The sequence below is a fragment of the Cryptococcus neoformans genome, assembly GCF_000091045.1.
Source record: "Cryptococcus neoformans var. neoformans JEC21 chromosome 3 sequence".
Lineage (NCBI taxonomy): Eukaryota > Fungi > Basidiomycota > Tremellomycetes > Tremellales > Cryptococcaceae > Cryptococcus > Cryptococcus deneoformans.
In genome coordinates this window covers 1,972,976-1,993,700 of record NC_006685.1, presented here as the reverse complement: position 1 = coordinate 1,993,700, position 20,725 = coordinate 1,972,976, and the positions used below count along the sequence as shown (strand labels likewise).

Sequence of the window (20,725 nt, the reverse complement as noted above, 5' to 3'; positions counted from 1 at the left end):
GTCCTCCTTCTTCTCTTGTCTCTCCTCCTCTTCCATCTCTCGCTCTCTCCTTGTTGGCGCCTCAAACTTCTTCTTCCCCGCCTTCCTCTCGTCCTCCTTTTTGTCGTCCTCCTCCTACACCCTTTCCTTCCTCTATACCCTTAAATTACCCACTTCGTCTGTAGTCATTGATTCTTGATCCCACGTCTTCTTATTCCTTGTCATTACCACCCGAGCTCCATTGCCTTGTTTGATACATCTCTCGCCATATCTTTCTTGAATCAGGGACTTTGGAACACTCAAAATTGATCAAGCTGACGATCAATGAACCGGTTGCATAGTAACAACGAATCATTGGTCTCCCCCATTATTAAAAACAGTCTTTTTCTTTTTGCACCTTCTCGTCGGCATCGAGATTCGCTGATAGTATCAATACCCTATTGCATTATTAAGATAGCACTATCAACGGATTACAGAACGCGATAAACTTTTGTATCTATATTCTAGTTGGGTGACAACATTCTATAATCAGACGATTCGCTAAAAACCAATACACTTCCGTAAGTAAAGGAAATGAACCAAGACAGGAAATAAAAGTACAGCCGAAGGAGAAAATGGTGTGTTGATGAGTGGGAAAAAAAACCTAGTGCAAGAAACGGAAGTCCAGTCTAGTCGGAGATAAATTAGCATGGAACGTTATTTGACGATTCCACTAGACTCACCTCTTGTTACCACTGTCCTTGGTGGTCGCGAGATATTCCTCCTTCTGTTGGACGGTCCAAGAGTCCCAGATCTTGGCGCGCTGCTTGTTACGCCAGATGTACCAGGCCTTGGCAAGCCAGCATATGACAATGGAGGCGACACTGATACCGATGAGGACTCGGTTACCCTTGTGGTAGTAGGGTGCGTCGGCTGAGCAGGGATAGACTGGTTAACCAGTGACCATATTGACATAGAGAACAAAACATACAAGGTTGATAGACATTGGAAGCAATAAGTGCTGAGGCTTGGACAAACATGTTGTATACGGAACTGGCAACAGTACGTGTTCGCACGGACCCGGCGTTCTATGGTATCATGGTATCATCAGGACCGCCTTATGAGCATTACAATTCGACTTACCATGCTGTTCATGGAGACCAAAATAGGATGACAGTACTGCAGACACGCTCTCAGTTGGATAGATCTAGTAAGCACAACAATCACTTACAGGGAAACCCAGAAGCAGACTGGTAACGACCCATTTCACCCATCGATTAGCATCGTCAGGGAGAGCGACAATGACGATCAGGAAGGTCAGATGCCAGAAAGGCTGTACAGTCGTGACCATAAGGCGCTCCTTGAGCCTCTTGGACAAGAAGGAAACACCAAGGTTCATAAGGATAAACAAGACGTTACTAGGGATAGTGAGCAAGTTGGTCTGGAAGGTAGTGAAGTCCCTAATACAGATGTAAATTATAGAACTGATATGCAACCAAAGTAAGACACTCACAAAGCCTTAAGTGTAAGAGTAAAGTATGCGCTGATAGTGGTAGGGACAATGAAGGCAATCAAACCGATCTAGTAGGAGTGAGCTCACGTATGGATCGATTTCGGGATCTACTCACAGCATAGAGAGGCCACATGTCAAAGTCTGACACAGAGCGCCAAACATCTTTAAGGGACAAGCCTTCACGGTTGTGCACTGTAACGACATTAGTTTCTGAGACATCGCATCACAACAAGCACAGCAGCAGGCATACTAGAAGACTTGGTGTGGTCGTCTCGGAGGACCTTATTGACAATGATGGTCTCCTCTCGATCGGTGAACCATCCGTTGGGCCTCCACCACTTTTTGGTTTGAGTAGGTGAGGCGGGTAGATACCACCAAGCCCAAAATCCGATGAGGAAGGTAAGGGCACCTTCGATGGCGAAGAGCCACCTCCACCCAGCAAGTCCGTGAAGGCCTCGCATCTTAAGAATAGCAGTGGCCAAGAGAGAGCCGATGATAGTGGTAGTAGTCATTGAAACCCAGAACCAAGAAAGTCGAATGGTGAGTTCAGCGGAAGCTGTGGCGACATGGTTACTACATATCATTACAAGGTATAGCCGGCAAGAGGGACGTACTGTAATAGTAGCTGTTGGTAGCAGACCGAGATTTCACTCGTAAGCATTGAACAATACCGAATTTGATGGCGACGAAATCCAACTTACGATAAATAGAGGACCTATTGAGGACAGCAGAAGCAAGTCAGTGAGGTGCAGAATAAGAACTGAACGTTATATACTGACTGTATCAGCAACAAATCCACTATGACAAAGTCAGTATGGTTTGTAGTATCGTGAAAGATATACTTACCCTTCGAGCAAACCGAGGAGAGCTCGGGTAGCATAAAAGGAAGACTTTCCCTTGATAGCCACCTGACAGATAGCGACAACAGACCAAGCCATCATTTGGATGGGGATCCAGACATCACTGCCAAGCTTCTTCGATACTAGTTGAGACATCAGCTCTGAGATACGAAGTCCAAATAAAAGACGTACTCATCTGTGATGGGAGTTCGGCGGACAAGAAGCAAACATAGAAGATGGTCATCCCAGTATTATCTGGTACATGTCAGCATGTTGTTATCATGGCGATGAACACTGTCACATACATCCTGCGGTAGTGAGGCCAATGTCCGCGAGCATTCCATCCGAAAGCGCATTGGTAATCTAAAGTTCACATGAGTAACAGTTACCTTCGTTGGTGGCCTTGAGCTCTCACATTTCCACGATCCAATTGAAGAGCTGCGAAACAAAGACAAGCAAAAGCAGCCACACGAATGTCTATGCAAACATATAAACATGTGTTCATGTGATAGTGAATAAACCGTCACTCACCCAGTTTCCTTCTCAACTTGGTCTCCTCCTTTGGTGTCCATTTGGCTTCTGGATCCCATCGATGCTTAGACTCGTAGGAGTCTGGAGGCTCATACCATTTGGCGTCGAGAGTCTCGACAGAATCGTTGATGTCTGAATAAGAAAGTTCACCCTTGTCCTCAATGTCATCTTTGATAGGAGAACCTGGTTGATCGACAGGTCGAGGATTAGTGACAGCGTGAGTGTCTGCTACAACAGGTACGGCGGAGGACATGAAAGTGATTTGGACTTCGTTGGATTCGTCGAGGATGTCGAAACTCGAAAGATAAGACTAATGCTTTTGTACGATCTACTCCTTACAGTCGCTTCAGTGCCAAGACCCATAAAAAGAGGAGCCCTCTTCCAAAGCACGCTTAATGGCACGATTTGTATTCGATGAGGCGCTCAGTGTTTTTAATGACCAATATGCGCATCGACGGTGAATTAAGTGAGAGTGTATGAATTGGCATCTTCTCTTTTGAATCTGCAAGTCACGTCAAGACATAAAATTGAATGCCAGGGCATAAATTGGCATATCCTATCGCGAACTTGCCTTTCACATGTAAATGACCGTTGCAGATGATGATCACCATGAGCATTGTAATTTCCATGATAGGCGGCGAGTTGTTGTTGACGACCCAGGCACCGTCGCGAGCAATGATGTGATTTGCACCCACCGGTTATTTATCTTCTTTTTAATTTGTGAAAAAGTGGCGTCCTCCGATCAGCATCTCTACTAATTAATTTAAATAAAAAGCATCATCCTACGTCACTGGATATCAAGTGCCCGCCGCAAGTATTTTTGTTGGCGTTTATCTTTAGCACGAAATCAATGATAACTGAATATCCAACTCATCTGACGTTGGATCACACAATCTCTAACCGTCTTCCATCCTCACGTCCCAAAGGTGATATTTACCATACTATAAAGTCATGCACCTCGAACTATTCCAGATCCTGGAGAACAAATTCCGAATTTTTGAACCCAACATACAAACGTGAACTCTACACCATCCCAATAATAGCGGGTAAAACGACCAGGACCGCACAAAAACCAACAACCCGCAAAGGCAAGATCTGCAACTGCGAACATCATCATCATTCGCAACTAATCCTTACTCGTCAGCTGGCCGTCTGGGAAAAGAACCCGGCTGATTTTTCTATTGAATAACCCCAGGGAAAACAACTGCAACGAGGTAACGCCAACTTGTGCCGAGCTTGTGCAATATTGACGATTAAAAGCGTGCGACCCCTTCGTGTGATATAAAACGAAGACAACGACATCCCATTGTCATCGTTGGTTATCGGTCAAAAGCGAAATCATCTAATCATTCACTCAAGCGGTCAATAAATCACTTATAAGATCAGCGCCACATACACTGCTCTCCTCTCGATTCAGCAATAACTTCATTTTCTTCATTTTATAACTTACTTTACCCTTCTAACCAACAACGATGCCTGTCGCCCTCGCAACTTCCCTCACCGACCCTGTTGAGTCCATCAAGGCTGGCCTTGCTGCCGTCGATGTGAACAAGGAGACGCCCTTCGACCTTCGAGCATACTCTCACTTTGACTCCACCCCCAGTATTGGTACTGAGTTCCGAGACTCTCCTTCCAAGGATGGCAAGCCGGTATTGAGTATTCGAGACATCCTTGGGAATGATGAGCGATTGAAGGCCCTCGGGCGGCTTGTGTAAGTATGCTGAACGGCTCATCGCAGGAGTTGCGACTAACTGAAGACGTAGTTCTGAGCGAGGTGTCGTCTTCTTCCGTGACGCCACGATCTCCCCTGTAGAGCAGAAGGATCTTATAGAGGCTCTTGGTGCCCTTGGAGGAAAGCCCAAGACTAGTGGTCTACACGTCCACCCTCTTACTCTTGGCGGAAGTGAGCTTGGTGATGAGATTAGCGTTATCTCCAACCAATTCGTTTTCGACAAGAACTTCCAGAAAAGTGATGACACTGTTTTGAAGAGACCTTTCGGCAATACTCTCTGGGTACGTTGAGGGTTATTATGGCATTACCTGGGAATTAGCGCTCATACTTCACCGCAGCATTCTGATATCACCTTTGAGCCCCACCCTTCTGACTACGCCACTCTTCAGATCAGAACCCTTCCCGAAGTCGGTGGTAAGTACATTCGCTTTAAGAAACATCAGCTGTTCCTTCACTCACATGACTCAGGTGACACTCTCTGGGCTTCCTCTTACGAGGCGTACGACCGTCTTTCCCCCGCATACAGGACCTTCCTCGAAGGTCTCACTGCCACCCACGTCGGTCAACATTTCATTGACATGGCCCGCAAGACCAACGCCACCTTGCGAGAGCCGCGAGGTGCTCCTGAGAACGTCGGCCAGCACTTGAGCGCTGTCCATCCTGTCATCAGGACCAACCCCGTCACCGGCTGGAAGGGTCTCTTTGTCAACCGAGTCTTTACCAAGAAGATTAACGAATTGACTCCTCATGAATCTGACCGTTTGCTCGGATTCCTTTATGAGCACATCGATGGTAACCACGACCTTCAGGTCCGATTCCGATGGGAGGAGAACAATCTTGTAAGTCCCAAGTTGATTAAGGTATTTTGGCGGGAGAATTTGTTGACGTGAATTCGCTGCAATAGGCCATCTGGGACAACAGATGCACTTTCCGTGAGTACCATTTACCGTTCACTTACCCACACTAGTGCTGACCGCGTTTTAGACTCTGCCACTTATGACCTGGACAAGAACGTTCGAGTTGGAACCAGGTCTGTTTCCGTGGGTGAGAGGCCATTCTACGACCCCAAGTCCGTAAGCCGTCGTGAAGGTCTTTACAATGAAAAGGCAGAGCTTGAAAAGGCAAACGAGGCAGTCGGTGATGGGTTGTAAACTAAATATTTTGGGGCCTTCGGAAGTTGAAAAATGTAGATTTTTGAAGTTGTAAATGAAAGTCATTGTCACCGAGTAGTATTGCATGTTTTCAGTGATATTCTATGTGAATGTGGTGCACTTACTATGTATAAGACTGGCGACATTGACTGGATTTAAGCAGGCAACTTACGGGGTGTACATGATGCCTAGGCTTCGAAATATCATCGTCGAATGGCGAAGAAAGATTCGTTTCGCCCGTAACTACTCGAAATGCATATCTCGCCTGTGCTGCCTATAATGCAATGCATGTATAGATCTTGATTCTATCCTTGTGTGATATCTAGCGCTCTAACAGCACGCTAGTTTATATAGTTTATATTCACATCAGCATATGCCGTAACTTTAGCAAGGGCCTCTCACCTCTAGATTGAACAAATAATCGTCCTTTACATGAGGATATAGATGTCGTACACTCTCCGCAAGCTTGAAAAGATAATCCTGAAATCACCATAATCAGTAGCGGCCGGGCGTAGGGAAACAATGCAGCTGTGACACTTACTTTGTTAGGCCCAGATGGGCCTTCACTTTCCAAGACGGTCTTCGCGAGAGTATCTAAGGGTTCGAAACCAACTAAATGGCGTGCTGCGTCAGTCATTTTGCAGGAGAAGAATAACAGAAGCTCACCGAACGCTGGGTCTTCGGGTTCACCTATCCAAATGGTTGACTGAGACTCAAATCAATATGATAGCAGAAGTCAAGCCAAACTTAAGATTTACACTTTCAACAGCGATAACTTCTTGCTTCCCATCGGCTGATCGGGTATATACAGGAACAAGATGGCAGGTGTAACCGTGCTGAGTTTGTGATCAGCATTAATCGATATAAAGTCAAAGGGAAGTTTCTCTCAAATACCTTTTCTCTATACTCTGATTCAAAGTCAGTCATAGTCCTCAATTGTTTGACTGTTTCTCACCCATGTATGCTTTGACTTCCTCTGCTTTCTCTGAGTCTATTCGATAGGCGATACCCCACACATAGTCGTCAGGCAATATTTCATCATCTTTCAGTGTCTGAGTACGGTAATCAGTTCCAGTCAAGGAGGAGGAGAACGGTGTACTAACGATGCCTTCTAGACCATGCCACACCTTTGCTTCCACGACTGTGACAACTCGGCCTGGATGCTCGGGCGTTCCACGGTGATCAATCGATGACTGGGCAAACCTGCGGACCACACCCTTCACATAACCAGATACTTCAAAGTCAGCTTGTGGATTGTCCAGGTGACAACTTACTTTGTTCCACTGCATGTGGTCTAATGAGGATCTGTCAACTGAACTCTTCAGTCGCTAGTTTGAGGGAAGCACTCACGGAGGTTTGAAGATCAAACTCCCGTAGCCGAAGACCCAGTAAACCATGGTTCTTCTATTTCGTTTTTATATCAATGAACGTCCACCAATAGAGAATGCAAGGCCGTGGTCGTTGTTGGAGAAAGGTCACAGACTGAGTAAATACATAATTCCAGGATAACCTTCTTTGATGTTCATCTGGTCTACCATTCGTAATCCGTACGCCTTCGGCAATCACCACAAGTCATAACAAAAAAAGGAAAAAAAAAGATGCGTCACCATCCTTTGACACCTTTGGCAGAGGGGATTCTCATAGGTAAAACATGGAATTACAATAGTATGCAACTTGTACTTTCCAGCTTGCTATTTTGACCTGGCATACGACCAAAGTATAGTAATGCTACTCCCTTCAAAAAGGAAAATACATGCATGCATAATGAAAATAATCGCTCTCTGCGATTCTTTCTCAGCGTTTTTCGGATCGCCGCGCGCAGCCAGTCATATCCGAAATCAAGGTTCACCAGCCAGATTCAAATCGTATCGTGTCGTCCAGATCTCCCCTTATCCAAGTCCAAGCCTCCAACTCTTCTCAAACGGTGCCCATAGTACTGGGTCTTCGGCGACAGCATCTGAATCTCCTTATCCTCCTCGCATAGCTGTTCTTTGACTGTGAGGCACCGCACCGTCGTACGCATCACCATGTTCAGACTTCCGTCCGCCCTTCTATCTACTCTTCTCTTTTTCTCAAGTATTTTCCTACGCAGCCATGCCTTCCGAGGTACGTACACACCATTTCCATTTGATGGACTATGGCGAAGTCACGACTGACTCTCATCTTTCGCAGTTCCTATTAGCGACACAGATTCGCTGCGGGAAGTATGCTCTGGCATGTATGGAGGCAAAGACGCCTATATAGAAGGTTAGCCGAAATTGAGCTACCTCAATACGTCCAAGCTGAACTGCTTCCTACAGTTGATTTTGACCAAACATCATCTGGGCAAGTTGCTTTGATAATCTACGAGTGGAATGATGTCCAGTACCTGGGAGCGCAAACTGGAGACGAGACTGTGAGTGGTGCCATCGTTTTGCATATGGTACACTTATGGATACTGACCACTGTCGCATGACTAGAGGACATACATATGTACAACATCGGCCGTCAGATCCGGTCTTTGCTCAAATGCCCAGCTCGGTTCCTTCCTTACATCCTTCCCCGACGATGTCTCTGCTGAGTCGTCAAGTATCTTCACAACACCTCTCAAATTCTCGAACGACTATACTCCAACTCCCACAACTGATGAAGATGATAATAATACCCTGCCGACCGAAAATGAGGACCAAGAGGAAACTTCCACCGAAGTTGCTGAGGAGCCTGTCCAGGAGACTGACTCAGTAGACGCTGATATGGATGAAGATGAGGCTGATCAGGAACAAGCTGAACAGGTTGAAGGGCTGGCTGAAGCTTTGGGGGATGGATGGCAAAAGAGGCAGGTGGGGGATATCGTGAACCGCATTGTAACGGGTGTGGCAATTTCGGATGATGAATCGGCTGAGGACTCTGAAGATTGGACGGAAACCGGATCGTCCACAGCCGATTCAGACTCTACCTCCACGGCTCCGGTGTCGGTCCCTGTTTTCAGTGCTCCCATCACTTATGCTGTTCCCAAGACTGGATACTACTGCGTGGGGATTGTTCCTGTCACACTTGTCAACTCGAGAGACAGTGTTCGAGAACGACAAGCTACTCATGCCGAGTACTCGGGTATGGTGTTGTTCCGCAACAACTTTGCTGGGGAGCTGCCAGCTGTAGAGTACCCCAAGATTCACGTGAGCTTCTAGCTTCAAAGATTGCTTGCCAGCGTTGCTGACATTCTTCAGTTCTACTTCGCTTTGAGTATCGTGTATTTCGTCCTTGGATGTGGATGGGCGTACCTCTGCAGCAAACACCATCGGGAACTCCTGTAAGGCTTTATATATGCATGGGGAACAGTGAACATACTCTGACAATCCATGTTAGCCCTATGCAATACTACATCTCCGGCACCATCGTCTTTCTCATCATCGAGATGCTCGCCCAATTCGCATACTACCGCTATATTAACAAGCACGGCGGAGGTACAGCCTCCCTCGCTTTCCTTTTCGTCATCGCCGTTTTGAATGCGGCTCGAAACTCGCTCAGTTTCTTCCTCTTGCTTATCGTCTGCATGGGTCTCTCTGTTGTCACTCACAGTCTAGGTAGTGTTATGAACAAGGTTAGGTTGTTGACTATCTTGCACTTCATTTTTGGTGGTGAGTCGTCTTCTAATTGTCATCTATCGACAAGAGCTAATGTTTTGAGTAGTGTTATACTCTGTGGGGACTGTGGAAGTTGAGCTTGACGTAAGTTCCTTGCATACGCATAGTTTAGGACGGAGTTGACAACCTGATAGGATGCATCCTTGTTCACTGTCCTTCTTCTCATCTTCCCCCTTTCAATCACTCTCACCGCATTCCTTATGTGGATTATCGTCAGCCTCAACGGTAAATCTTTTTCCCACGCCTCTACCCCATTTTTTGGCTAATCCCCTTTTATGTAGGTACCATCATGCACCTTCAAGCTCGTAAACAACGTCACAAGCTTCAAATGTTCCAACGTCTCTGGCGTATCTTGGTTGTTAGCGTTATCGCGGTTGCTGCCTTCTTTGTTGTGTCTAGTATGAGCTTGTCAAACAGGATGAATGAAGGTAAATTCTTCGCTGGCGGAATGCAAGTGAATTTGGGAACGCGGGCTTAAAAGGCTGACAAATATTTATAGACTATACTCCTAATAGTTGGAGGTATAGGTGGATCTTGTTGGATGGTTCTCTGGCTACCATATACCTATGCGCTTTTACAGCCATTGCTTATTTATGGCGTCCGGTGAGTCTTTTTTCATGTCACACAATTTCGAGACCAAGAACTAACCCCTCGGTTCCTCCAATCGCGCAGACCCGAGACAACGTTCGTTTCTCCATGTCACAGGAACTCGCGCAAGACGAAGCCGAAGCAGATGCTGAAGATTACGAAATCGAAGCCCTCGAGAACGGACATGGTCGGGGCCTCGGCGGGCACCAACAGCTTTCCCAACATGATGATGAGGATTATAACGAGGATGAACGAAAAGGGCTCGTGAGAAATGGGGTAGGGGAGGAGAATGTTGTCTTTGCGATGGGGGATGATAGTGATGAGGAAGAGGATCATGTGCATGGACATGGGAGGACAGAGTACAGAGATAGCGAAGAGGTCGGAAGAAGTAGCGAGGCGAAAAGCAAGGATCGTGGAAAAGATGATTAGGGAAGGAGGACGGTATCTTTTGATACATGAGTGGTGATGATGAAAAACACTCGTGACAGGATTATGCACTCATATTACACTTTTGTTGGGCATTTATGGCTCTGGAACATCCATCCAGAAGAGTCTACAACGAATAAGTATGATTCCCGGAATATTCGACTAACTACTCAACACGCCCTTCTGAAGTAACCTTACGAACCCTTATGACCCCACAGGGCCAGTTTCTCCAGCCAACCTCATCCCTTTTATCGTGGCATTCGATCTTACAAGCACCTTTTCGTTCAATGGCGCACAAGCCGGTGGGGGTCTGTTAGGATCTCCGACGGTGTTCGATAATGTTCCCAATCCGGACATACTAATGTCGATAACATCCCTGTGCTTCAAAAACTCGCCCGAAGAGAGACATACCCCTGCCGGAGTTCCGGTAGAAATCACATCCCCGGGCTGGAGGGTGATACCCATTGAGCAGGTGGCGATGAGGGCGGGGATGTCGAAGATAAGCTGTGAAGTGTTGGCGGATTGACGAATCTGACCGTTCACGCGTGTTTCGAGCATCATATTGCGCCAGTCTAGGACAGAAGCTGAAGATGGGTTAGTGGAAGTGTCAAAGAAGGCTTTAACTTCCTGCAAGGCGTTTGGATAAGCTTACAGTGGACGGCGTAAGGTCCCATAGGGCAGAATGTGTCTAGAGACTTCCCGATGTAGAATTGCTTGTGGTCTCGTTGTCTTTCTCGAGCAGTGACCTACCTCGCGAAGTCAGTGCATCCACAGATCATTTGCAATTTTAACTCACATCATTGATGATAGTCGCACCCCAGACGTAATCCCAAGCATCTTCCCTGGAGATTTGGATGCCAGCTTTTCCAATGATAATGCCTAATTCACCCTCATAATCTAATGTCTGAGTCACTCTGGGATGAGGGTAGATCTCCTGGTTGGTGCCAATAATTGACGTTGCGCGCTTGGTGAAAATCACTGCAATCCAGATCAATCAAAACAACTGAATGATCGATTTCAAACAATACTCACCAGGGAAGTCAGGTTGAGCTTTATTATCACTATTGTCAAAACCACTGTTATGAAATTCTCTACTTGAACGTCAACCGACATATTTGACGAGCTTAAACAGCGATCGCACCCACTCGGCATGTTCCCTGTAGTTTTTCCCAACACAAATAACATCCCTTCCTCGAAGAGGTGCAAGAATTTCTACAATGTCCAAGCTTTCCATAGGAGCACCGTGAAGTAAATGGCGATGTGTCGCGTCCCATTCTTCGATGAGTTGCTGCATCGTCCGTACAAGGGTATTATCAGGGAAACTGAGCGGTGCTACGAACTGTTCGGTGGAGTCCACTAGCCCAACTATGCCCTGGGGATGTAACCTTGATCGATCTGTAGCCAGAAATATCAGTTCACCTGTCGACTAAGTTTCGAATAGACGTTCGACATCACTTACAGGAGACGAATTTCATCTGGGAATCAGTGGACCCTCTTCGAGTCATGAGTTTTTCGAAGAACGACATGATTCCGGGTTTGAAAACGTGTTATCTGTTACACTGACAGGAATGCAATTCTAGAATGATATGAATGAAGAATGACGAGCTTGAGTAGACGACCTTGTGCGGCCTTTTCTTCATTATTGGTGGACGTGAGACGGTGGGGCCCCGTATTTATTATCTGCTTCTTCTTCTGCAATCTCTGAGCTCGGACATGTCCGTCCGTCGGAATTCGCGCTGAAAAAACAAAAACAACAAACGAATATCTTATCATATCAAGCGATGCACCATGGTAATGAAACAACTATCGAAACCAAAACAACTATGAAAGACCGTATATGTGCAGCTATTATCACCAAATGTCCTGTTCTCTATCAGTTCTGAAGTCCACTTCTGCTGTGTGCCTCCGTCCAGGGTTACAGATTATTGGAGTTGATATACTCTTTCCAAAAAGCTTCTGTGGCCAAACTTTACGGGATGGACCCGTTGTGATACTAGTCACCACCAGCATTACCGCTGTGGGAAACCCCAGGAGACTGAGGGCAATGGACTACCCAGTGATGAGGCGAGTCACACCGAAGGCAGGGATCGAGTGCCGACGACAGACCACGCCTGACGACCACCCCCCTTTTTTTGATGCGATTAGTATACAAAAATGCATGTCATAATCATGTCCAAGAGTAACAGAACAGAGCGGTGTTCCTATCATCTTTCTTGCAGCTCATGTAGCTCAATCTCCTCTGTTGGTCCGGCAGCCTCTGATTGCTTGACGTTATTTGTACTGGGTCCAGCCTGAGGAATACTGTTTATATCACCACTAACGTCAGGCTGATGCTCGAAGAGAGGTAATCCTGCTTCTGGATCTGAGGTCCATCCGATTTCGAGCGCTGATTTCATCTCTCTTTTTACGCACAGCTAAGTGAGCGGGGTCTGTCAGCTTTCTCCTTTTTATAAAAAAAAAAAAAAACCAGCTTACAGCTTCGGCAGAAACAACCATGAGGACTGCCCCACATGCTTGAACCAGCCAATAAAACATTGATGTAGGGAAGGAGGCGGAGTAATAGGTCGTCAAAATAAAATGGTTGAAAATGAGAGTAAGAGCGAAGTCAAGGATATGTGTCGGTCGACGAACGATATAGTACAATGGCAAAATACTGTGCTCACAGTCAGGCATTGTGATTAACACGAAAATGAAGGGGAGATCTTACTCGATGGCAAATGCCAGCATCCACGTCCCAGCGATAACCCATCCCCTCTTCTTATCCACCCCATAATCCCACATCTCCTCCTTCATTTCCTTCATTTCCTTCATTCCCATTTCCCCTTCTTGCTTCACTTTACCAATCCACTTGCCTCCTGCCCAAGCGCCTCTCAATTTTCTCCATCCCTCAACACCAGGAAAAGTCCCCTTATTCACTGTCGGCCGCGCAGCCATTTCTCGCCAATCCATCACATGTGACACAGTCGACGGCCCGCCAGAATAAGTGAGAATGTCGGGAGATGTGAGTGTCGTAAGAAACGGAGGGAGAAGGGTTGAGAGGGTAAGATAATGGATGGTTTGGAGGGAAATTATTTGACAAATGATTCTACAAAGAAGACCCAAGGGTGAATTGAGGGCGACGTGAACGACGTGATAATACTTACAATAACGGATCCCATCCTTGTACCCGCATTGTGACCTCTGTCCACCGCTCTTTCAAAGGAATATAGGATTGACTTGTGGGATTATGGGCGAGTTGAGGATGTTAGATAGCTTGTTTGCGTGAATCTGAGTGATATGCGATTTGCGTGGTTGTCGCCATTTAAATGATTGCTAGCCACGCGCCAGGACAGGAGTTCTTATACTGCAAAGCGGAGTTAGTTATAATCTCCTTTTGCCTTTAAGAATGGGGAACTATATAAATATACATAACCCCATTCGTAATTATATTAATAACTGAGGCGAGGGTTATGTTAGGGGTTCCACTGCCCGGCGGCGAAAATCGGGGTCATCTCAAAACAGACAGCGATAAGAAACCAGATGCTACTTACGTTGTCTTTCCTCAAAATCGACTGTGGATGACTCTGTATCTTCTACCTACAGATGTACTTCTTGGTCTATGCAAGTAAAATGCGGAGTGGCCGCTCTATGTATACTGCTTGTGAGTGTGCAATGATCCCTTAGGAGATGCGTCTCAGGAGGATAGTAATCTCCAGTTAGTGCAGCCCCGGCTTCCGTTTCATAATTATGGCAATGCCTCGGGACTCCAGAAATTATCGAGAGCTATTGAATTCCCATTGTGCATTGACAGCAAATGAGTGAGATACATATTTGTCTAGTTACAGGTCTTTGATCTTACACCCAAACCACCCTCATTTCCATCCTCATGTCTACTGCATCTTGCGCTCTTCTCACCCCATTGCACCGCAATCGTCTTCGAAACTCGCTGCTCGTTGAAACTGCCCATTGATACAGAACTACTACGCGAATCCTACCCTCTTCTTCGTAGGCTTTTCATCGACAACTTCCTTGCCCTGTTTCCTCCTCCTCTTCTCTCGTTGCTTTTCTACCAATTTTGCTTTTGCGGCTTCCTGCATCCACGAAAAGACAGTCGTTCGCATCAGCTTTTATACCTCATACACGATTCAAGATATCATGTCTATGAAAGAGAGACGGACGGAGGTGAAAAACCCGAAAGGTCCCATAAGGAAGAATGTGGACTTACCAAAGCCTTTTGCTTCTCTTGTCGTTTCCTCAAACTTCCGTCATTCTTCTTCTCCGTTTTCCCATCTCCTTTTTCGATGTGCGCCTTGGCTTTGGCAACTTTTTCCGCCCGTAAAGAGTCCTTATCCGATGTTATGGAGGACATTAACGAAAGCAGGTCCTTCTGTTATGTCGAATCAAATCAAAGGTTTGAGCAAGTGCAAGAAGGCGAAGATGTATGAGGCAAGTCGAAGGGATTAGGATTAGCGAATGGGAATTGGGAAGGAAAATGTGTCGAGGAAAGCAAGCTGTCAGCTTAAAAGTACACCACTACAGGCGCCTTTTAAGAAGCGACCGGAACGTTCAAGGAAACAAAAGACATACCTTGTCCTCGACAAACACCTTGCCTTTCTTTCCCGTTCCTCCGGCTTTACCTTTCCGACCCTTGATTTTTTGTGCGGGCTGTATCCGAGGCTGTGATGAAATAGCGACGGGAGACGCGGGATCAGGAGATTGTGAAATTTGGGAGCTCATACTTGTTTTGATTTTAAGCTAATGGTGAGAAGGTGATAGAGTGTAATAGAGCCGATTTCGTTCCAACGCGAGGTGGTTTATAGTCCGGAGATGGAGAAGAATTCGAGTCTGAGATCTCAACGATAGTTTGTCCTCTGAAGCGGTTATTTCCTGTCTGCTCCGTAATGCAATCGTGATTATATGATAAAATGATATAAGTAAATAGGTGGACGTTGTTGTTGTCGTATTTTTTCTTAAATCAATCAAAACGTAAATGGTGGTGGGTGGAGGTCAAAAATTTCAGTTATCAATTCTCCAAACCAGCATTGGTGTCCCGAAATATACCAATTCAGGGTTTAAATCATTTTACGGCTCTGCATGGGTTTTTATGGCCAAAATTCCCATCCCCGCCGTCATTGATGTTGTTCGTTTCACCTCCTAATATCCATCTCACCGTGATGTAACCAAAATTTATTATTTAAACCCTTCTCTCCCTACGCCCTCATCATCATCTAAAACCCCGCCTCAATAATATCATTGACTCCATTTTGTCCGTTTTACCATATAAGCTACTTTCAATTTCACGTTTTGGTCCGACCAAAACCCAAAATTCACATTTTACGTAAGTACCAAAACGCGTTTTGGTCGTGTTTAAAGGCATCATCGATGGACGTTCCTTCCTTCACACGCATACTACTTCTTCAATCGTTGCTAACATTTCTTCTTATGAGGCAATTTTGGTCATTAAAAATCGTGTAGATAACTGTCAAAAGGTTTGGTTGGCCATCCTCGGGGTTGACCGAGAACCCAAGCCTCACAAAAAGCTCGTATACGTTTTCCAAGCACAGTGTCCAATGTAGCCGTTCCAAGGCTTGACTCTTCAGCACTTAATTTAGAAAGGTGCCAAAAGCTTCCCAAGGACTGTGAGTTTTACAGTCAACACCTGTTTCACCACGGCAGCTCTACCTGACCCGCGAAGCAGGCGAGACAAAAAGGAGACGAGCGACTTTGTTGTACCTGCTACCGGACCGTCTCGCCACAAGAAAAAGTACATTGGATTCATATCAAAAGGAACACTGAGACCACTGAGACATCTAGATAGACGCAGCATCTAAAACCTAATAAAGGACAAAAAATGATAAAGCATTGATAAAAGAGCATCGCGTCGGCCGTCCGTCAAACACTGATGTGCCGATATCAGCACGCTGTCTGTGTAGGAGTTCAAAGCTGAAAGATGCTTCGTCATCGAAAGATCAGCTAACCGCTAAAGCTTGAGTACAGCAACCTCCAAACCCGTCCGGTTCTCCAACTGATCCCTCGGTTTCCCAATCGTACTCTTCGCATCAGTCGTCACATCCCTCCAATTTGCGTTCAGTATGAGTTCGATATCCCGCATCGATTTCATCATTGCTCTCGTGGTCTCTACCTTTTCTGCCTCCTTCTCCTTGACCGAGGCGGAGGATGACAGGGAAGGAGCGGGGCAATCGTAAGTTGAGAAAGCATTAGCAAATCCCTTGGTGGTAGGGTGGTGTGAACGTTCGTCCACCCCGAGGAGTTCGGGCGCTGAAGTACGTAGGGTGGGAAGGAACGGCTGGTTGAGGTGGGAGAGGATGACGTGGGAGGAAAGTATTTGCGTTGGGAACTAAGATCATCCGGAATCATTAACGTGCCAGGACTTTTCTTTTTCAAACCGATCACATGTAGCGGAGGGAAGAGGCGGTTAAGACTTACAGCAGTCAGTTGAGCAATCTGATGCGAGATTCTCAACACAAACTCATCTAAATCAAGATCACTCTGATCATAATAAAACGGCATCTCAATCTGCATCCCAATCTCCAAAAATCCCAGATAAATCACACTAGCCACCGCTGTCGCGGGAATTGCCACCCATCCGATGTAAGTGTAAACCTGAAAAGGGATGAAGAAGAGGTAAAAGTAGACGGTGAGGTGGAGGTGAAAGGTGTACGCGGATGGGATGGGAGTGGTCGCGATTTTTTCTAGGTCGGAGATGGCCCTTTGTAGTTCGAGGATAGTGGTCGTGATGGCTGTGGATGTAGTTGGGGAGATGATGGCTCGACGGTTGAGATCGGCGAGGTAGGAGGAGAGGTACATCCTTCAACCATCGTCAACTCTAGCTACTGTCTAGGTCTTCGGTTCTGGTCTTCCAAACTATAGGTGACGGATAAAGTACAAACACTTACAAAATTTCCTGAGGAATCTCCATCGTCGTACCCATCCTCCTTCGCTTTCCACCCCTTGTCCTCTCCGTCTGCCCTTGCCCCTGTTTCTTCCTCCATCGAAACAGATCGTACACGACTTTGAATATCCTGAGCGGCGGGAAAAAATCCCATACTTTAGGAGGCGGTGGGTGACGAGGAGGCATGAGTTCGACTGTTTCCAGGGTGACTTGTTCATCGGAAGAATTGTCCCTTTGGTTTTGATGTTGGCCTTGATGCAAAGACGTTGGAAGGATATCCCTAGAAACTCGGATACTCCTCCTCTGCTGGATCGACTTTCGTCCTTCACGTTTCGAAGTAACCACAAAGACTTCAGGATCATCCGTCTTCACGAAGGCACTTGCAGACTTGATCGCCTGTACCGTAAAATCTTCGTGGCTCGGGCCCCACAACTTTTCTTCACCACCGCTTTTTTCTTCCTCATCAAGGAAGAATGGATTTGGCAGGTTGGGCTGATTCAGAGCGTCTTGAGTAAATGCGACGGGGACAGTAAGAGGTACAGCGATGTCATCTGTTGCCCGACTAGCTTTTTGCCTTGGGAGTCCGTTATGCCATAATGCCAAAAGATGGTCGCGGGTGATTGGCGGATAAGACGCGGGGTTGTATTTGGGTAAGAAGGCGATGAGAGAGTAGAGATCCGAGTAAAATGGACCTGTCTCGCCTCGGAGGGCGTGCTTCATAGATACCGCAAACGCTTGCACCTGAAGGGATCAGATTGTCAAGTGTAATCAATGGATGGTCAATATAAAGAAACTCACCAAACCGACATAACTCTTCTTCTCGATCAAACCATGCAACTCTGCCCTCACTTGTGGGTTCTGCCTCTCTTTCACCTCTTCTGCCAGTTTCTTCATCCTCTCATCCTCTTCTCCCTTTGCAGCTTTCCATCCATCTCCCATATCATACCCTGTCAAATCAGTCTCGATGCTACTGATAAGGGAATAATCTGAGCGGGATGGAGAGGGGTCGGTAGCCGCGGTATGAAAGGTGGCAGCAGAGGGTTTCTGCGTAGGGCCTGGGACAGGAGTAGGGGAAGTGGTGACGGATCGGAAAGAGTCGCTTTTGGCGGTAGCAGTGGGAGTGGGCGGGGGATCCTTTAAAGGTTGGGAGTCCGGCTGGGTTGGCGTCGGTTGTTCCTCTTTAGGTGGGAGGGTGTTTGGGACCTAATGCCAAGTGAATTAGATACAAAATGCAGGAGGAAGCACGGAAGCGGCGATTTACATGGATCCAGATGAGCATGGCAAGTTGACGACAAATGGTCGTCAGATTGGCCCAGCTATTACGACCTGTTTCGGATTGAGAATACAGTAAATGTGAGGCTACTTCGCACTCACCATCCCACCATCGGGAATACGAGTTGTTTGTCTTGAACGAGACCACTAAGGACCTACTCTTGGTCAAAATGTGCCGTCACTGCCCAAAGGAAAAGAACGTTGGAAGTCTCATGAGGTAGCAGACTCACACGATAGTACCGAGTACTGTCAACATGACAGAGTTAATGCCCAGATTGACGCTTGTGAACTCGCTCACACAGACCACCACTGGACAGGCACATCAGTACTTGATTATATACATAATATCTTTGGCAATCCAGATTCACTGGTTGCGACGCCCGTGAAGAAGAATACACCCGGCCAGATATCGCTGACAGTCCGTCCGTCAGCAAAAGCCCTACCTGATGAAGGACGAGACTCACTCCAAGACCGTAGAGGTGAAGCGGTAGGCGACCCATGCCATGCCGTGCTTGAAGGGTCCCATGGGGACCACCGGGGAGGGCATAGAAAGTGCGGATTATGGTCAGTAGAGGAGTGAGTAGAGAACGACAGCGGTCAGTAAAAGGTGGTCAGTCTGAGCAAATTGCGAAGGCATCTAGCAGATGAAAGCTGGTAATATCGACGGCTGAAAATTGCAGCGTTGTGGCTCGAGGCTGGAACTGCGCTGTGAGGTCTGCCGGTTGTCGGAGTATTCGCAGCTTGTTCCAAAGGCATCCTTTGTCGCATGGCTACCCGGAGTTTAGTAGTAGAGGGCAAAATGGGGGCTCAAGGAACTAAATTTGGAATCTGAAATGAGAATAGGACAGTCTGGAATTGGGGAAAGTAAAAACAGCCGCTGCGGCTTGCTGGAATCAAGGGTGATCACGGGATGAAGCATCGCTTTATCAGTGTGAAGAGTCGAGATCCGCTCCTTTTGACTTTTGATGTGCAAAATAAAGAAGGGCGCAGGCACAGTCATAGTGCGGTGTAGCATTACGTAATTCAATTTTATGGAACGTTGGCTCGGGATTATTCCATTTCGTCGTTTCACCAGTGAACGACGAGAGCAGTCTCAGTGACTCTTTTATTCACCAGAAGACTCTCAAGGCTTCGGACACCATCTTCACAATGGAGACATATGCTTACCCCGCATTTCCACCAGAGTACAGCAATATCCACATTGCGCTTTTCAAGAATGTCACCAACGCGCCTCAGATCAGAAAACGGCTCATCGAAGCGTCCCAAATGACCGGCCCAGAGGGCGACAAGGCAAGGGAAGAGGTTGACTTTGGGTTTGTAGAGGCTAACTTGGTCCGTCTCTCCCTTATCCTTTTGACCCGGTTAAAGCTGACGCAACTCTTTGGTATTAGTTGGTCTCGAAAGAACATCTCTTAATCGCTATCCTCTCAACACTCCTCTATGCCTTTCCTTCTACTGGTCCTGCTCCTACCGATCCTCCTCCCCTCTCTGACATCGCCGATCCGGATGTTTCTTCTCTTTCTCTTTCATCTTCCTCCGAAACTCGACAACCCAAGACACGGTCACACAACCTCCACTCCGAACTGCTCCTCCTTCTCTCGCCAAACAATAACATTACTGACTCTATTCGGCGACACGGTGTATCTGACATTACTACCAACCTGGCTGTGGTAAAGTTTGGGAAACGAGGAGATAGGGTGGAGGAAGTGTATGAGGCGATGAAGAATGTTGTAGAGGGGGAGTTGATCGGGTGGGAAGGAATTAGTGAGGGGACTGATTGGGCGAGGGTGGATAAGGTGAGTCTCGCTGTTAAGTGATGTTGAAGGCGAAAATTGATGAGATGATTGTAGATATACAAACTCAATGAGCTGAATGCTCTCAAGACGGCGGATATGGTCGAAAAGAAACGGACAGCAGTTATCAGCACCGTTGCCATCAAGAACGTCATATAGATTATTTGTATTACAACATCAATCATTACAAGATATACCCTGCATATTATACCCCGTAGATCTTTAATAGACATGCTATACCATCATCTGAAATGGGCTAATCGAAGAGGTTTAAAGCAGAATATATCGTTTCGTAGGTTTCGCAGGAACAATTTTCACTAATCTTAGCTGAACAGACCAGAAAGAAGTCTTCGTATGCACCAGTCTTCACGGCTGTACGCTCAGTTCCTTTCTGAATCATACTTAAC

At 46.6% G+C, this 20,725-nt stretch overlaps 9 protein-coding genes across 9 annotated transcripts in view; 3 read left to right on the top strand and 6 right to left on the bottom strand.

Moving 5' to 3' along the window:
- CNC06810 (transporter, putative) overlaps nt 1-3,578 on the bottom strand; it is a 3,741-nt gene extending 163 nt beyond the window's left edge. Inside the window, exons 1-16 of the mRNA XM_024656905.1 lie at nt 2,842-3,578; nt 2,726-2,787; nt 2,616-2,673; nt 2,503-2,565; nt 2,318-2,453; nt 2,251-2,269; nt 2,182-2,186; nt 2,086-2,096; nt 1,722-2,027; nt 1,587-1,663; nt 1,472-1,539; nt 1,190-1,418; nt 1,102-1,137; nt 950-1,046; nt 702-891; nt 1-647 (exon numbers count right to left, since the gene is read on the bottom strand). The exon at nt 1-647 is cut by the window's left edge and continues 163 nt beyond it. Of these exons, the coding sequence (XP_024512504.1) occupies nt 623-647; nt 702-891; nt 950-1,046; nt 1,102-1,137; nt 1,190-1,418; nt 1,472-1,539; nt 1,587-1,663; nt 1,722-2,027; nt 2,086-2,096; nt 2,182-2,186; nt 2,251-2,269; nt 2,318-2,453; nt 2,503-2,565; nt 2,616-2,673; nt 2,726-2,787; nt 2,842-3,094 (1,635 nt within the window). The 5' untranslated portion in view covers nt 3,095-3,578 and the 3' untranslated portion in view covers nt 1-622. The remainder of the gene's footprint in view (nt 648-701; nt 892-949; nt 1,047-1,101; nt 1,138-1,189; nt 1,419-1,471; nt 1,540-1,586; nt 1,664-1,721; nt 2,028-2,085; nt 2,097-2,181; nt 2,187-2,250; nt 2,270-2,317; nt 2,454-2,502; nt 2,566-2,615; nt 2,674-2,725; nt 2,788-2,841) is intronic.
- Nucleotides 3,579-3,739: 161 nt separating this feature from the next.
- On the top strand, nt 3,740-5,736 carry CNC06800 (taurine dioxygenase, putative). The gene is made up of 7 exons (XM_024656904.1): nt 3,740-4,055; nt 4,102-4,552; nt 4,605-4,854; nt 4,912-4,987; nt 5,042-5,412; nt 5,478-5,505; nt 5,558-5,736. Exons 2-7 carry the CDS (start codon nt 4,314-4,316, stop codon nt 5,722-5,724), a joined length of 1,131 nt encoding a protein of 376 aa, XP_024512541.1. The 5' UTR covers nt 3,740-4,055; nt 4,102-4,313; the 3' UTR covers nt 5,725-5,736.
- CNC06790 (conserved hypothetical protein) lies at nt 3,753-7,197 on the bottom strand. The gene is made up of 13 exons (XM_024656903.1): nt 7,075-7,197; nt 6,999-7,018; nt 6,828-6,958; nt 6,680-6,776; nt 6,619-6,632; nt 6,483-6,560; nt 6,266-6,430; nt 6,127-6,204; nt 5,850-6,065; nt 5,033-5,741; nt 4,926-4,971; nt 4,292-4,850; nt 3,753-4,238 (listed from the first exon to the last, which is right to left on the bottom strand). Exons 1-9 carry the CDS (start codon nt 7,119-7,121, stop codon nt 6,030-6,032), a joined length of 666 nt encoding a protein of 221 aa, XP_024512530.1. The 5' UTR covers nt 7,122-7,197; the 3' UTR covers nt 3,753-4,238; nt 4,292-4,850; nt 4,926-4,971; nt 5,033-5,741; nt 5,850-6,029.
- Nucleotides 7,198-7,576: 379 nt separating this feature from the next.
- CNC06780 (major facilitator protein, putative) lies at nt 7,577-10,455 on the top strand. Its single transcript, XM_569952.2, has 11 exons — nt 7,577-7,830; nt 7,897-7,971; nt 8,025-8,119; nt 8,184-8,879; nt 8,931-9,013; nt 9,070-9,341; nt 9,394-9,431; nt 9,482-9,572; nt 9,629-9,775; nt 9,847-9,950; nt 10,020-10,455. The coding sequence occupies exons 1-11, from the start codon at nt 7,752-7,754 to the stop codon at nt 10,362-10,364; spliced, it is 2,025 nt and encodes a 674-aa protein (XP_569952.1). The 5' UTR covers nt 7,577-7,751; the 3' UTR covers nt 10,365-10,455.
- Nucleotides 10,456-10,458: 3 nt separating this feature from the next.
- On the bottom strand, nt 10,459-11,940 carry CNC06770 (mitochondrion protein, putative). Its single transcript, XM_024656902.1, has 6 exons — nt 11,821-11,940; nt 11,507-11,756; nt 11,394-11,452; nt 11,158-11,339; nt 11,014-11,107; nt 10,459-10,945 (listed from the first exon to the last, which is right to left on the bottom strand). Exons 1-6 carry the CDS (start codon nt 11,885-11,887, stop codon nt 10,566-10,568), a joined length of 1,032 nt encoding a protein of 343 aa, XP_024512505.1. The 5' UTR covers nt 11,888-11,940; the 3' UTR covers nt 10,459-10,565.
- A 582-nt stretch (nt 11,941-12,522) lies between these two features.
- On the bottom strand, nt 12,523-13,653 carry CNC06760 (hypothetical protein). Its single transcript, XM_024656901.1, has 4 exons — nt 13,505-13,653; nt 13,069-13,446; nt 12,837-13,014; nt 12,523-12,775 (listed from the first exon to the last, which is right to left on the bottom strand). The coding sequence occupies exons 1-4, from the start codon at nt 13,531-13,533 to the stop codon at nt 12,566-12,568; spliced, it is 795 nt and encodes a 264-aa protein (XP_024512529.1). The 5' UTR covers nt 13,534-13,653; the 3' UTR covers nt 12,523-12,565.
- Nucleotides 13,654-14,061: 408 nt separating this feature from the next.
- On the bottom strand, nt 14,062-15,300 carry CNC06755 (hypothetical protein). Its single transcript, XM_024658469.1, has 3 exons — nt 14,928-15,300; nt 14,566-14,727; nt 14,062-14,431 (listed from the first exon to the last, which is right to left on the bottom strand). The coding sequence occupies exons 1-3, from the start codon at nt 15,075-15,077 to the stop codon at nt 14,321-14,323; spliced, it is 423 nt and encodes a 140-aa protein (XP_024514324.1). The 5' UTR covers nt 15,078-15,300; the 3' UTR covers nt 14,062-14,320.
- Nucleotides 15,301-16,320: 1,020 nt separating this feature from the next.
- Nucleotides 16,321-19,166, bottom strand: CNC06750 (conserved hypothetical protein; the record flags this gene model as incomplete). The annotated part of the gene is made up of 9 exons (XM_024656900.1): nt 18,990-19,166; nt 18,894-18,937; nt 18,756-18,834; nt 18,628-18,680; nt 18,515-18,579; nt 18,052-18,456; nt 17,258-17,994; nt 16,788-17,169; nt 16,321-16,698 (listed from the first exon to the last, which is right to left on the bottom strand). The coding sequence occupies exons 1-9, from the start codon at nt 19,070-19,072 to the stop codon at nt 16,321-16,323; spliced, it is 2,226 nt and encodes a 741-aa protein (XP_024512603.1). The 5' UTR covers nt 19,073-19,166.
- A 484-nt stretch (nt 19,167-19,650) lies between these two features.
- On the top strand, nt 19,651-20,688 carry CNC06740 (hypothetical protein). Its single transcript, XM_569923.2, has 3 exons — nt 19,651-19,857; nt 19,917-20,321; nt 20,376-20,688. Exons 1-3 carry the CDS (start codon nt 19,675-19,677, stop codon nt 20,475-20,477), a joined length of 690 nt encoding a protein of 229 aa, XP_569923.1. The 5' UTR covers nt 19,651-19,674; the 3' UTR covers nt 20,478-20,688.
- The last annotated feature ends 37 nt before the right edge of the window (nt 20,689-20,725 follow it).

Bases quoted from the DNA above. Each gene is read 5' to 3' on its own strand.
- CNC06800 (XM_024656904.1), top strand. From the start codon at position 4,314: ATGCCTGTCGCCCTCGCAACTTCCCTCACCGACCCTGTTGAGTCCATC. The intron at 4,855-4,911 runs GTACGTTGAGGG...ACTTCACCGCAG, and splicing joins CTTTCGGCAATACTCTCTGG to CATTCTGATATCACCTTTGA. The intron at 5,506-5,557 runs GTGAGTACCATT...ACCGCGTTTTAG, and splicing joins GGACAACAGATGCACTTTCC to ACTCTGCCACTTATGACCTG.
- CNC06790 (XM_024656903.1), bottom strand. From the start codon at position 7,121: ATGGTTTACTGGGTCTTCGGCTACGGGAGTTTGATCTTCAAACCTCC. The intron at 6,777-6,827 runs GTTAGTACACCG...TACCGTACTCAG, and splicing joins GGCATGGTCTAGAAGGCATC to ACACTGAAAGATGATGAAAT. The intron at 6,205-6,265 runs GTAAGTGTCACA...TGGTGATTTCAG, and splicing joins GCCCATCTGGGCCTAACAAA to GATTATCTTTTCAAGCTTGC.
- CNC06780 (XM_569952.2), top strand. From the start codon at position 7,752: ATGTTCAGACTTCCGTCCGCCCTTCTATCTACTCTTCTCTTTTTCTCA. The intron at 7,972-8,024 runs GTTAGCCGAAAT...TGCTTCCTACAG, and splicing joins CAAAGACGCCTATATAGAAG to TTGATTTTGACCAAACATCA. The intron at 9,951-10,019 runs GTGAGTCTTTTT...CCAATCGCGCAG, and splicing joins TTGCTTATTTATGGCGTCCG to ACCCGAGACAACGTTCGTTT.
- CNC06770 (XM_024656902.1), bottom strand. From the start codon at position 11,887: ATGTCGTTCTTCGAAAAACTCATGACTCGAAGAGGGTCCACTGATTCC. The intron at 11,108-11,157 runs GTGAGTTAAAAT...TTCGCGAGGTAG, and splicing joins GTGCGACTATCATCAATGAT to GTCACTGCTCGAGAAAGACA. The intron at 10,946-11,013 runs GTAAGCTTATCC...ACCCATCTTCAG, and splicing joins GGGACCTTACGCCGTCCACT to CTTCTGTCCTAGACTGGCGC.
- CNC06760 (XM_024656901.1), bottom strand. From the start codon at position 13,533: ATGCGGGTACAAGGATGGGATCCGTTATT. The intron at 13,015-13,068 runs GTAAGATCTCCC...CTGTGAGCACAG, and splicing joins ATGCTGGCATTTGCCATCGA to TATTTTGCCATTGTACTATA. The intron at 12,776-12,836 runs GTAAGCTGGTTT...CCGCTCACTTAG, and splicing joins TGGTTGTTTCTGCCGAAGCT to CTGTGCGTAAAAAGAGAGAT.
- CNC06755 (XM_024658469.1), bottom strand. From the start codon at position 15,077: ATGAGCTCCCAAATTTCACAATCTCCTGATCCCGCGTCTCCCGTCGCT. The intron at 14,728-14,927 runs GTATGTCTTTTG...TCGACATAACAG, and splicing joins AGGTGTTTGTCGAGGACAAG to AAGGACCTGCTTTCGTTAAT. The intron at 14,432-14,565 runs GTAAGTCCACAT...TCGTGGATGCAG, and splicing joins AAGAGAAGCAAAAGGCTTTG to GAAGCCGCAAAAGCAAAATT.
- CNC06740 (XM_569923.2), top strand. From the start codon at position 19,675: ATGGAGACATATGCTTACCCCGCATTTCCACCAGAGTACAGCAATATC. The intron at 19,858-19,916 runs GTCCGTCTCTCC...CTTTGGTATTAG, and splicing joins GGTTTGTAGAGGCTAACTTG to TTGGTCTCGAAAGAACATCT. The intron at 20,322-20,375 runs GTGAGTCTCGCT...AGATGATTGTAG, and splicing joins ATTGGGCGAGGGTGGATAAG to ATATACAAACTCAATGAGCT.